Genomic DNA, 14,152 nt, shown 5'->3' on the forward strand with positions numbered 1-14,152 from the left:
TTAAGGTTTGTTAATAATAAACACTATTTTTAAAATTTATATAAGTATTATTATTTCCCCCAAGTTCTGACCGTCCGGGAACATAACGAGTGTTTCATCGCATATTGCTATCTAAATCGTGATGATATCAGAATCCGATATTTGCCCTGTCCTCAACAATGATAATGCCATTAAAAGCATATGTTCTTAAGAAAACATCACTTAAGCCCGCGTTCCAATTAGTCTTCCTTTAAAGACCCTATGTCAACAGTACCCACTCGACGACAATCGGGACCCCTTTAAGACGTATTATGATCGGGGTAAGGGCCTCTGCAGAGGTTTTACGAGACAATAAATAAATGGGGTTTACAACAAGTAACACTCCGTTCTTCTTTGTCTTCTCTATGGTTTTTTATTTGCTGAGTACTCAGTTTACGAACTTAAAGACAACTCATGACAGATGCAAGATAGAGACTGTCAAAGAATCTCACCTCAGAGCGAGCCGCTCTGTTTACTGAGAGGTGAAAACATATTGGATATGTTATAGATTCGGGCCACAATTGTTTCCTCTTTTTCTGTGTTCTAAGCCGTTGATATTGGGCCAGTTGTCAAAGCAATTTTCAAAAAGATAATCAAAGCCGAATCTCTAAGTTAACATATCACAGCATTAACGCGTCTGTGGAGTCCCCCCATGATTGACTGATAAAGAGGAGGCACGGGGAAAGGTGTCCACACTTTTTGTGAAACCACTGTCCACTTCTTGGCATGTTTGTCATAAATTTTTGGACAGGTGCGATGTCCGACACGAGAGTTTAATGGCGCTCGTTTTCGGGTCTGTTTTATGACAATCTGTGGTCAGGGTACTGATATGATAGATCTTACCCAGATAAACTTAGGACAAAGCCTAGCCAGGGGTCTATTTTTCTTGGTCAGTGGCGTTTCGAACACACAATAGAATCCAATAAGAGCCGTATCTTTGTCGGAAATATCTGATAAATATTTCTAATAAAACGATTCGTTTTAACGAGCTCGAGACATGCGGAACAGCAAATTTCATTTTTTCCTTTCGTCCATCCGGCTTTCATGTTGTATTTTAAATTAAACTCTGACCATTCTTCGATTTTCTCTTTTCACCTGGCTGATTTTGGGGAAAATTATTTCTTTTGTATCTTTTTTTTATATGAAAGCTAACCTAACGCTTGATATTTGAAGATTTCCTTTAACATATAAATGTGATAGTCTTGATCATCATCTCAATAAATCAAGTCATTAATTGTTTGGGAAAGACTGACCATTGAGTTAAGGAGACGAATTTCCCCCCTTAAACATAAACTTGAAGTCATAAGAATAAAAATGAATTCATTGGTCTGAATATTTTATTGTAACTACTCTACAGCGAATACAAGAATACTTTTAAATTGAAACCAACTTAACATACTGCATATAAAACACTTGTCGCCTATAGTACATTTGTACATCTCAATACTGGAAAAGTCAAAGAACAAACAACCTTGCACAAAAAATAATAATGATTATAACATCATCAAAAAAATATTTACATTGTCAGTTTTGTTGCATGGAATTATTCATATATGAGTACACATGTAAGAAGGCGTGTACAAAACTGGAACAAAATGATTGGTTATTTCTTTATGATGACAAAAAGGTAAGGTATGAAGCTGCCAATCAAATTTCGCCTTCAATAATACATGATTAAATTGATGATCATAATAGAAGACAATAATCTCATATCGCTAATTATTGACTAGTTTTGTAAAACATCGACAAATCATTAAAGACAAAAACAAAATGTAAAATGGTGATAAATAGGAAAAAATTGTAGAATCATGGAAAATTTGTGCATGAGTGTAGAACAATTAAGGAATGTCTCCGAACACATCCTGTATGTCTCCAAAATAGCACATCTTGCGAATCTAGTGCACATCAATTATACGATCATAGACATGTGTTCTATCAACATACATAATAATCAAAGTTGGAATTTGAACATTGCACATTAATGTAAAAAAAGAATGGTTTAAATATAACTACGGGATTAATATTGTTTGAGATTATGACTAGATTGTACTCTATGAGCATTCCTCTTGTATAGGTCGCCGTATTGTCACATAGGAGTAAAAAAATGGTGGAGGTTGCTGGATTTCGTGTACATCATGCAAATGGAATGTCAAAACGATGCTTGTTAATTGTCATATAAATGTCAAGTTTAAATTTTGACATCTGAACAATAACAAATAAATTATATAGCACTGGAAAAAAGTCAAAACAATAGGTATATATGAACCAATAAAATGTCTTTTGGAATGACAAATGTTTGGAATTCAAGATAGGAATATTGCACTATTATAACGTTGTAGAGAAGGTATTGAGAGAAAAAAAATTAATTCAAATAATAAGAATAACAATTGTCTAAGTTTTAATTTACATATCTCCCAGCTGGTCCATCCAGTTGGGCGATTTGAAATATTCCGGAAGACTGTCATCCATTCTTGCAATGACTTTGTATATGGCTTTTTTCCAAGAGGGTTCCGAGTCCTTGCAGGCAACGATGGACTTGTAGAATTCCCGAAGTGTGGCCTGGACGACAATTCTAAAGTTATCGGGCACCTGAAACAAAAGAAAGAACATTTAGAGAGAGATGATACAGCAACCACAGCTGTACTTGGTCGGCTTATAGGTTTACTTAAATTTCGTTCTTTAGGGTTTAAGCAAAACAAGACGTCTGTCTTGATGAGCCTGCATGCGGGAATGGTAGAGCGACAAGTTAAGACATCGGTGATTGCATTCTGAAGATTTTGACGGCTGATGGAGATCATGAGACATGCTTATTTCATTTCGCCCGACAGATTTCCCCAAGAAATTGATTTACATTGGTAAGACATGTATGGAGTTTAAGTTGACAAGGAGGCTTACAGGGGAAGTCTCCAAATCCAAGGGATTTGTCGAAAACGAATCGAACACCACCTGATTTATGAAACCGTCAAGGAAAATTAGCCACGGACCACACGGAATGTTTTTGAAGAACTGTAATAAAGAAAGGAATTAACGATTCCGGATCTCAAGCTTTTCCTTATTAATTTCAACCCCGAATAAATGAAATATGAAAAGGGGAGCGATGTAGCGAGAATTCTTTAATGGTTTCCTGGTACGGTCTTTTTTTTTCGTCCCGAGACGATCATGAAACGAAGAGAAGTCGGCTATCAAGATAGTGAAATGCATTGCTATCACTAATGAATGAAGGACTTTTAAATTGTCGTCAATATCTGTGTGTGCTGGGTGTATATATCATCATCCTTACTGAGCATAATGAGATCATTTACAGCTGCTATTTGACAAATTTTTGTGACTGGTAGTTTCTGGTCCCTGGGCAATTCCTACCTGCTGCATTATTTACTACAAATTGTCTTTACACCATTTATCTTACAGAACCTTTCCTGTAGCAGTTTCATATATCAAATCCCATACAGAGGCCAAACAAACTTAATTATTCAAATCAATCTTTAGCGTTCCTTCAATTTGAACCAGAAATTTTTGCATAATACCTGACAGGAATTAAAGGTCTGTCGTGAGTGTAACGTATGGTTTACGGTACAATCCGGATTTGGAATAAATATTTCAGTTTTCTTGTCCTTATTTGGCTTAGGGCGGTCCGACGATTGTCATGTCAAGTGATTATCATTAAGCAATTGAAGACAAGCTGCTACTTTGTGGTACGACAGGTTCGCGAAAGATGGCATCTAATTAATTGAGAGCATCAAAATTTCACGATTGATAAGCCACTACTTCTCACTAGCACGTGTTGTCCTCAGTATAACTAAAGCAATGCATGATTTATTCTTCACCAAACTGTTACTTCGCCGACTAAATTTAAGCTCGTTAATTACAACTGAATAAAAAAAAATGACCCTATAACTAAAACACAAAGTTTTTCTTGTCATCAGCAACCCGTTTCGTTGATCTTTGTGTGTTGGACATCAATTCTAACTTAACGACCTCTAGTCTGGCTTAAGGCGGCATACAAGGTCCATCTTTCTGTACAATATGTATTGTATATATCAAACTTTTTCCCAAGAGACCTGGTTTCTCTTTCTATTGGTCGTAGATTATTGACTTTGTCTTGATGAAGCACAAAAAACTCACGGACCGACTTCAATCCAATTAATTGTATTCGCTGCAGTTTTCTTGGAATTACAGAGCTACGTACACTCTGAGTTAGAATCCATGATTGTTATCTGCTTTTTAGGGTATTGTCTGAGAAATATCTCCTTTTCTATCTGGCTGGCCCTTGTTTGGTATTGCAGAGTGTCCCCCCGGGGATCAGAAACGGCGGAAAATAAATGTTAGTGAGCTAAAAAGATGGTCTTAGTGGCCGACACCACAACACTTCTAGAGAACAAGACTTTCAAGTAGATTGAAAAGGTGGTCCCTTATGGCTGTAGATAGCAATATTAATAAACTTGAAGTAAACAGGCATTAGTTAATTGTATCATCTTAGCAATAATTCGGATATTGATAAAGTTCCATTTGGCGATATGGAATTTCTTCCTAGAAGTTACAGACACGAAGAGGAGATGGCGATTTGGGAGTAATTTATCAATAATTAATGTGATATATCATTGTTATTTCACAACGATTGTCATCGCTTTATATTACTCCATACAGAAGTATCCCCTTTCATTTTTAATCATAAGAGTATATACATGGTGTCTTTCTTTCTTCCGTGACCGAAATGTGATTTATACGACGTTTCTGCTTTGTGGATTTTGGAGACTTTTCATGGGGGAATTTTATGCAAATAATATCACTTAATTTGATTAAAAAGAACCGTTGTTGAGAAGCAAGGCTTACTTAGATGTTGTCGTCATCAAACCCCCCTATTAATTGTCTTGACAGAGTAATGATGTTTCTAAAAAGATCAAGACAGATAGGGCTTCGTATAAAAAATCGTCCACAGAAACGCAAACTCGATCTTTCTCATCTGTTAATTACACTAGGGGTTCCAACAAATCACACGGTTGACTTGGGACTCTGTTTCTCGGCCTCCGAAGAGACAGGGCGGGATTGAGGAAACCGGTCTTCGTTGTTTGTGACACATTTACTCACGTAAAGTCTCAATTTGGATGCAATCACTAATATCTAGCAGGATTGATAATTGTAAATACACTTTAGCTTTCTACTTCAAAAGACCATGTTTAGCAATTTTTCCCTATCACTTTTGGAATATTTTAAACGGTTTTCAATTGTTTCATTCTAATTTGCAGAATATTGATACGGAAGATATATCATGTAAATGTTCAAAGCAAGCAATGCTTTCAGCCTCAGTTGGTGGAAGTGCTTTAAAGATATTTGAATTTCATTTCCTTTTTGATGGTTTATTTGGTAAAAGAAGGAAACAGAGGAGATTACGGTTTGGCCAAGAGACAATGATGTTAAAGCAAGGGATCGGGGTCTAAATTGAGCTAACCTCGATTTGGTTATTCCGATTGTAATGGAGGTTGAGGACCCTGTAGAGTTCGGACTCTGTGGTCACCACTAGGTCATCAATGGACTTGCAGCCCTCTGCAATGGCTTGGCGGGCGTACTTCTCCATCTGAATGTAGTAAAATTCTCTGAAATAAAAAAGAAGGAAATTCATTATAATTAGCATGATTACATATTGTCAAGTTTATTAACAAGAAATAACTATAATCTAAGAAGAGTGCGAGTCGGCTGGTACCATGCACCACCAGGCACTGAAGGAAAGTTTCAACACACGATGTTATCTTATGATTTCTAAATCTGTCGCTACAAAGTTTATAATAGACTAGACGGATGGAAATTTATAGGCTATTTAAGTCTAAAGAATCATCGTAATTAGGATTACTTAATATACACTTAAGGCAACTTGCACAGACTGTCATCAAAGGCTCGTCACTTCCTTAGCGGTGTTTTATATCATTCAAGTCTTCACATCTCAAATATCTATATTTGTTTTCATAATCCCGAATTACTTCCTCTTTTACACAGATGAGGACAAAATTCAGTTTTCAAAGAAAGTGTACCACAGCGTATCAAGGGGACCATGATTATTCTACTCTTGAACTTTCTGAAATTTGAGTTCCCACGACTTTAAAGGATGGAAGTTTGCCCTGACCAAAAGGACAGTCTACATCCGCCCCTTTCCCACAAGAAAGAAATTAAAATAGTATTGTCAGTTATTGAATTTGATTACAGATATGCATAATTTTATGTTAGCATAATGGCATTCTGTGATTGTAACACGACAGTTTGTATGCACATGTACCGGTATATGATAAAATTACCCTTTTTAAAACATGCAGTGTCTAGACACAATTGCTTGCCTCTTGTTTTCACATGACACGAAAAATAAAATTAAACTTGGAGATTAATAGAAGGAAAATTAGACATCTTAGAACCGTATCCATGTCCGCGACGTGAGTCAGAAACGCATAAATACCCAGATTGTAGGAGTTAAACGTCTTAATTAGTTTAAAGTGTCTTTGTACACAATGGGGGAAATTGGCTCAAAATTGAGAGAATTTCTTGTAGTCGAAGTAATATGGCTAATAATCCGAGTCTTATCAGGCAACGGCAAACATTGGGTTCCATGGAAAACTCCATAAGGCGTAGTCTCCATAATGGAGGAGGGTCACGTGATCTTGGGAAGGGTGGAATACCATTCTCGACTTTGTCCAAGCCATGAAGGAACTATTGGGGGGTATTAAACACGTGTAGTGACTAACGCGTCATCAATATTCTTTATTTGTTCTGCTCTATACTATTGACTAAAGACTGTTGACATAACAAATTAAAGACGAAATCCTGTCCAGTAAATTAGTTGGAAATAGTTGTATCAGCGTCAAATCTCCCCCCAATATGTCGGCGAGTCAACAAACTCGAGCCTATTTATTCCAAATTTATGAGAGTTTATTTTCTCATTTTCTTTTTCTTCGAGATATTTGTCCTTTCGCTAATCTCGCAGACTGTGAAAATTCTATTAGAATTAAGAAAGACTTGTTCACCTTTTATTGGCGCTTTTTATTAAGGCGGATGTAGACTTGAAATGGTGTTTATTTTTTTATATCATAAAATGCATCTGTTGACCAAAACAAAGATAGAATTTTTTTTCTTTAAATCATATTGATTATTATCTTCCAATATGTAGTTTAGAATTAATACTGTGTTTTGTGGCGGTTGGAAAAGTGGATATCGTGGGCAGGCTAAATGATGTACACGGAATATCAATCAAGAAGCCATAAAAGTCAAATTGTCCTCGCAGAAATATCGTTTTGTCATTTTCTGTGCCGAAAGACAACTCTCTCTTACTAGAAAATTGCCGGGCACTTGTGGCTAATTACAGAACACGGGATACCCCGGCCGTGTTAGGAGTTTGTGGCTGCAAGGCAGCTGTCACGAGTTGGGACTTCACCAAAATTCAATAAGAGGCGCTTCGAACTTTCAATTTCATTTGTTAAAACAGCAATGAGAAAAGTTCCATCTATTAGCACTTTTGATTTGCTTCGAGACTCGAGTTTAAATCGGAAAATCACAATATTCATTAATTGGATGTTCATTAATTATTTTGAGGCCAGATTCCAATTGCATATTAGCATCAACTTCTTTAATTTTTCCGCCTCTCGCTATATAATTATTTTGAAACACGTTATATGCGCTCACTTTTAATGCTACCCGATGTTATTAATTTCTATTCCCCAACATAAATCATATTTCCTATTATCAATGAAGAATTCAGTGATGAGTGTTGGCGATACGCGTTGTTCGTCGGTTTCTCGTGAGATTTGGAACAATCTGGTGTTGCCCCGCCCTCTCCCATCACACAAAGTAATATTTGAAATGTACACTTACAGACCTTAGTTCACAGTACAAGTCACTTTAGACATTTCCGTGTTATCAAGGCTACCCGCGCGAATTTCCCGCCATTAGGGATAGGGTATAAACCAAAAATAGTTTGTTGTTATATGGAATGACTAATTACCCAAACCCTGGTGCTGAAAATTGGGAGTTTTGAACAATATACAAACAAAAGCCGTGCGATCAAGTAATTAATCTTATACCAACTTCTTCAATAAAGTGTAAATTTCTTTTTTCATACACACAAAAAGTACATATAACGTGAACTTCCTCAAACAAAGAAAATATCAATTTCCGTCAACACCTGTCGCAGAAACCCGCACTTCCCTACCAGGGCAAATTTAATTTGCACTTACGTTCGTTTCTTTCGGTAAATGAAGATTAGAATTAATATCTTATTAATATCGGCATTGGGAAAAATGAAGAGAAACCTGTTGGCATTGCGATGTTGATAAGGAATTATGTCGATATTTTGTTTATCAGTGCGAATTAGGGAAAAAGCAATTATAAAGATGTGATAATAAAAAAATACCTAATTATTACGAAAGATCCTGAACACTTTCTAATTTTTCTCACATTCCACACAATTTATTTATTTTTTCTTGAATTAAAAAAATCTTATTTATTTTTATATTTTCTTTTACTAGCATAATTATTAAATGTTATTTTTTCATATTTATGATGTGATTGTGCATTTAAAATTGTGTTATACATATTCGAGAATTTTTTTATTTATGAAATATAGCTATTTTATCTGTGTGTAATGTAATCTTTTCGTCATCATCATTTTAAAATTTCGCCTAACTGAGAGAATAAAAGTGTAATTAAGAAGACAATTAATAATGACATATTCCGTATCCACCCCCTTTCCACCCCCCACATTAGAGCCCAATAATGTTGTCATCGACGCTTTAGTATCCGGACCATCGCGGCCTGAGCGTAGCGTAATTCTTATTTTATTTCTCATCGAACTATAAAACTTTCCTAACTACCAATACTGCAGTCATTCTACTTCTATGGCTACTTAATTTGACAGACATAATTTTCTGATCATTAGTCAAATCTCAAAATGCCTAATTTCCTTGAGAGCCTCGTCAATTTTCCTCTCCATGAACCGCTGTAATAATATAATATGGAAACAGTGATCCCTCAGAATTGCTGTAATTGTTCAATTTCTCAAAAGGTTACAAGACTGGTCGCTCACCAACCGGGCCAGTTGTAAGCAGATGGGAGATGCAAGTCATAAAGCTATTAAGACAAGCGCCGCTCACAGGACAAAATCTACATCATTTCTAAAGGTCACAAGATAACATTTTGTGAAAGATTAGAAATCTCTTTTCCCATAGATTTCGAATACATAACTGCATGAATTTTATTACGTACAAAAGTCCATAATTTTCCAATGCACGGCTTTTTGTTGTCCTTAGTAAGGCAAACAAGGGATAATTTGATAGGACTATACCGTGCAAGGACAAGGATAGGGTGAAATGTTATCCCATACTACACAGCTGTCACTTTCAAATATCGTCCGTAAGATGTTTACCGTGAACATGTGATCTCAATAATGCTTTATTTAGTTACATCAAAATTCAAGATCTCTTATTTACTTTTAAGTTTAAAGTTTAATTCTCTTTTTCTGGTTGATTTCGCGCCCTTCTGTTGTAAAAGAGAGAGAGAAGGGGTTGGAGAAATGGCTTTAATAATTGAATCGGGTACCTACACCAGTAAATTAAGTCGCCTGTCATCGGGGTTTCTTGAGTGTAAGGTTCCCCATAGCGGCAGGTGTTCCGAGAGTCGTTCTTATAAATACAATAATTTTGATTAATATGGACAAATCGCGGTAGAGCCGATATATTTCTGTTTGCATAGACGGTGAAAAAGCGAAAAGACCAATTCATCACACCAGACAAGAAAAATAAATCCTTTGTTTCGAGGGGCTGGCTAAAGTGGGAATAAATTTTGTTATTTATACTTTGTTTTCATCACTCGAATATTAATTTCCTGTGAATATTATCTTGAGATACAAATGACACGGTTAGGAAGGAAGGAGGTTAACACTGAAGTAGGGGAACTGTCATAGCGCGCTTTTCCCTCTGTTATGTAACCTTGTATCTCAAGAAGCACCGAGAGCCTCAGGAAACCTGGATGACTAGGAAATCTACACATTTTGTCAGATTACAGAAAAAATTATTTTTTTTTCAATTGCTTTAATCTTTTATATCAAACGAATCTTATAAGAGAGAGAGAAAAACGCGCCCCCCCCCCCTTTATGTCTTTAGAAAAAATTACTTTACTGATGCATTTAACATAGATTTTTTTTCGCCCACACATACTTAAAAAATTCTTTCATTCTTTGTATTGTAATAAATGTCTATGCATGACAGACTAGAAAGGTACCGTTTCGTCTTCGATTTTTTTTTTTTGGTCAACAATTGGGTATCTGTAGAAAACTCTTCCTCCAAAGCAAACAAAGACCACTTCGTTTCAATCAATTTCAAATATTGACAGAACAACGATTAAGATAACTGATATACGGAACAATACATGATTTATTACGACTTTCAGAGTTTCAGACATCAACAATGACACTTTCAGGGGAGCATGGTATATTTTGTTACCGACTACATCAAAGATGCATTGACCAATATGTGAGCAGGAAAATGGAATTCATTAGTTCACTTTGCAATTAAACCATTGTAGGTAATTGCTTTTTTGTCCTTCTTCATTTTAAGATTATAACATCACTTAAAGAGATAAAAGGAAATCGCACCGGTAAAAAAAATCAACAAAGTTAATGGTATTAAAACCGAGTTTTTCTGACAATATTAACTGTGGAGAAATCTATAGAACAAATAGAAAGCAATCGATTCAGAATTACATTAAAGTTTGTTTAAACGAAAATATCTGTTTGAAGACAGAATATTTCTATTGTCCGGAAACGATGGTAAGGGAAGCATTTATTCAATATTTGCAGAAGATGGGAATGCTTTTTTATCTCCGTGCCTTTGTCATCTTATTTAGCTGCCAAGGAAACAAGAAACAGACTTCTTCTTTTATTAAACTGACATTTCTAATAGCCCCCCCCCCCCCCCCCACACACACACTTTCAAAAAAAATTATAAAGTTTTTTTTTTTAAAATAAAATAAATATTTACATGTATCTCTTTATAGAGTGGGTTGGCGTTTTACTAATAAAAATTAAATATACAAACTGACACAAATGAATAAATAAATAAATGATAATGTTTTCAACTTACCGGAAGTTACTGAACCATTTTACGAGTTGTGCAGTGTTGTTCTTGTTAAATTTGACATCCGGGAAGTACACTTTCAAAATGGCGGAACTTGGATAGCGCACATAGAAGAACATCAGCTTGGCTTTCCTCAGGTGCATAGGGGTCAAAGTACTGGTGTATGCAAGTTAAGGTCATAATATAGATAAGTCCATTGAATAGATCTGAAATCTGCTTACTAATTAAAAAAATCATTTTCTCTTAAAATATCATATCATAATATAGTTGTGAAGCTGTTGCAAGAATTTAATTACACATCTCAAAATATTTTCCCTGTCTTTTTAATATAAAAAGAGTCACTGCATGTAAACGAATTTCGAAAAATATGAAATTAAACCACAGAATAATATATATATCACATTTTCTGCTAATATTGGGAATACATTTATAATATACATGTACTATCTTGTGCCATAAGACAGAATGACAGACGGTTCTGAATTACAACATTTCTAAGAAAATATCTAAAAAAGGAGAAAAAAGTCGTAAATAAATTTTTTTTTGAGGAAGTCAGGAAATTCTCACACTTGCTCAGCCAAAAATAATAAGACAGGAATGTAAGTAACTGACATAATGTTAATTACCAAAAAAAAACCCAGCGTTTTACGGACCGGTACAGCGTATGCAATAATTCTAGGCAAGGTCGATGTCTTGATGGTCGTTTTTAACGCGTTGTGATATTTAAATTCTAAGAAATCGCCCGATTTCTACTTAATTAAATGAAAGCGTCATAAATCGCTGCAGATTTAGAGAGCGCCTGTCGGCTTAGAACTTTTGCTTTGATGTTGATTCATCAGGACTCTTTTGTATAAATTTTTCTCTTTTCTCAACAAGATTACTAACAATAGTGTTGATCGGGGCTCCGATGATTGTTCCATTACCGCAATCACCCCACTTGCTACAGTGTAAATTCTTATTACTTAAAAAAAAGGTTACACCGAGATATCACTTTACCCCCCCCCCCCCCCCCCCCCCCAACAACAACATTAGCAATTTTAATATCAAAGTCATAAATAGTTAACAGTTTCACAAAAGCCTGCATGTTCTATATTTTACTTTTCAATTTTTTTTTTAAATTCAGAAATAAAGATGAAATAGTTGGAAAGTGAATTCACTTGACCGCAAGTGTTTACAATGCGAATGACACGCAACCAGTTATTGTGAAATAATATGTTCTGGATGAAATCTAATTTTCTTAATAGCATTCTTTTTTCATCAAAAACCGATGTCTTTGGATGCTGGCAGACGACGCTCTTTAAAGCACTGCTGCATCTCCGAGTTTGTGTAAAGAAACTCAATTAGAAAACAGTGTTTCGGTTGGTATCGCTCCTTTGGGAGTTTCTAGTTTCTAAGAACATTTTCAATGTTATATTTTTCCACTTTCCTAATGTGTGTTGGACCATCTTTAATTAATATTTAATAATACAGAAAGCACTTCGGGGAAGGAACGCAATCAATTTTACAATTAACGATCGACATGAAAAAATGTTTTTGAAACGATTTCCAGTAATTTGAAATGATCATCTGTGCCTTATGAAATCTGAGACGCTTAAGAGCTGATCGTAGATCTTTCAGCTGACACAAGAACATACCAGTCTCTTATAAGGCATCAAAAACAACTTCATACTTGTGAAAATGTAATGCTACTCAGAGACAGTTTGGTGATAAGGTTCTTTTACACTTGCTGTTAAAGCTTCACATTTATTAATATTTATTGAGAGTCGGAATTAAATGAAACCCTTCGGAGATGACTTCTTATTTGAAATATGTCGATTTTTGAACAAAATTGCACAACACCTGTGCCCACCTTGCGATATCTGTGAAATAAAAGGTACGTATTCATCTTAAAGGGTCCATATATTGGGGACCATTTCAACTTCACGAAGTCTGTTGCGCCAGCGCTCTGAATTTGAATGATACTTGAAGACGGAATGTTACATTATTGCGCAGGAATAAAAAGAAGGCCTGGAGATACGATACTGATCACGAAAGAGGTAACAGGTGCGAGCGGCCATCATCATTTGTCATTCACGTGACCAAAGTTAACTTTCGTCTCAATTTTGCATAGTTTATCATGGAAACACCATAGACTTCCCTTGCAAGGTTGCTCTATTACACAAGTAAAAGGTGACCAAATGGTTCACAAATGTTTTTGTTATATTAGAATTTTCTCAGCGTGTTAAAGTTATGTATTTAGTGCAAGGTATCATTTTCCCAAATAAGTAGATATATTTTTATCAGAGGAATCCGTCAGTAGGTGATTTTGTTTTACACTTGAGCGACATTTTGTTTTGTCACTGAACAGCTGCGTGGTCATCGCAATGACCTTTCAGGAATTCAGCTTGAGAATGGTGTGATCGCAAAAACGGCACTGCAATAAACCGTAATTGTTTCTCCATCTGAAAAATATTCCGGACATATACCTAATCTGACACCTATTTATCAGCGACGATGTTTTTGGCATTCTGTCATGCCCAATTCGTTCGAGGGAGAATGTCATCTAACGCACGTGCTAGGGCTTCGTGTTCGAACTCTGAAAGTGTTTTTTAAAGTATGGTGAGCAACTGGCTGAAATTGGCTGAAATATACATGTATCTCTACTGCTTCCGCTTTGCGACATAACTAGTCGGTAGTGGTATCAGCTTTTAAATTTTTTTCATTAAACATTGATTATCTCTTTCAATAAATGTTAATTGGCTATATTATTGGGATGAAAAACAAGACGTTAAAATGTCAGTTTTAGAACTTCGAAGTGATTCTGCTTTCAATTTCTCTACAACAATGAAAGAACACATTTCTATTCCCTTTTGCGAATAACCGACTCTGTACAGGTTCATTAGATCTCGAAAAGAACATGAAGAAAACATCCTTAGGGATAATCAATATGGGCCATGTCTTAATCACTTGCATTTATAGAAGACAATAAATGTTGATCAAGAATGGAAAAAATATTTTTACTTTGGTTATCAAACGAGAGAGTTTTCTGT

At 35.5% G+C, this 14,152-nt stretch overlaps 1 protein-coding gene across 3 annotated transcripts in view; it reads right to left on the bottom strand.

Moving 5' to 3' along the window:
- Window positions 1-1,337: 1,337 nt before the first annotated feature.
- The window catches only part of LOC105345931 (homeobox protein prospero), a 20,239-nt gene continuing 7,424 nt past the window's right edge, over window positions 1,338-14,152 (bottom strand). For 2 of the 3 annotated variants that reach the window (XM_011454304.4, XM_011454305.4), the window contains exons 3-5: window positions 11,130-11,279; window positions 5,465-5,609; window positions 1,338-2,607 (exon numbers count right to left, since the gene is read on the bottom strand). In XM_011454304.4, the coding sequence (XP_011452606.1) occupies window positions 2,422-2,607; window positions 5,465-5,609; window positions 11,130-11,279 (481 nt within the window). In that variant the 3' untranslated portion in view covers window positions 1,338-2,421. Of the gene's footprint in view, window positions 2,608-5,464; window positions 5,610-11,129; window positions 11,284-14,152 lie in introns of all 3 variants that reach the window. The other variant, XM_066087131.1, reaches the window with a different exon arrangement.

This window comes from Magallana gigas, chromosome 6 (assembly GCF_963853765.1).
Source record: "Magallana gigas chromosome 6, xbMagGiga1.1, whole genome shotgun sequence".
NCBI lineage: Eukaryota > Metazoa > Mollusca > Bivalvia > Ostreida > Ostreidae > Magallana > Magallana gigas.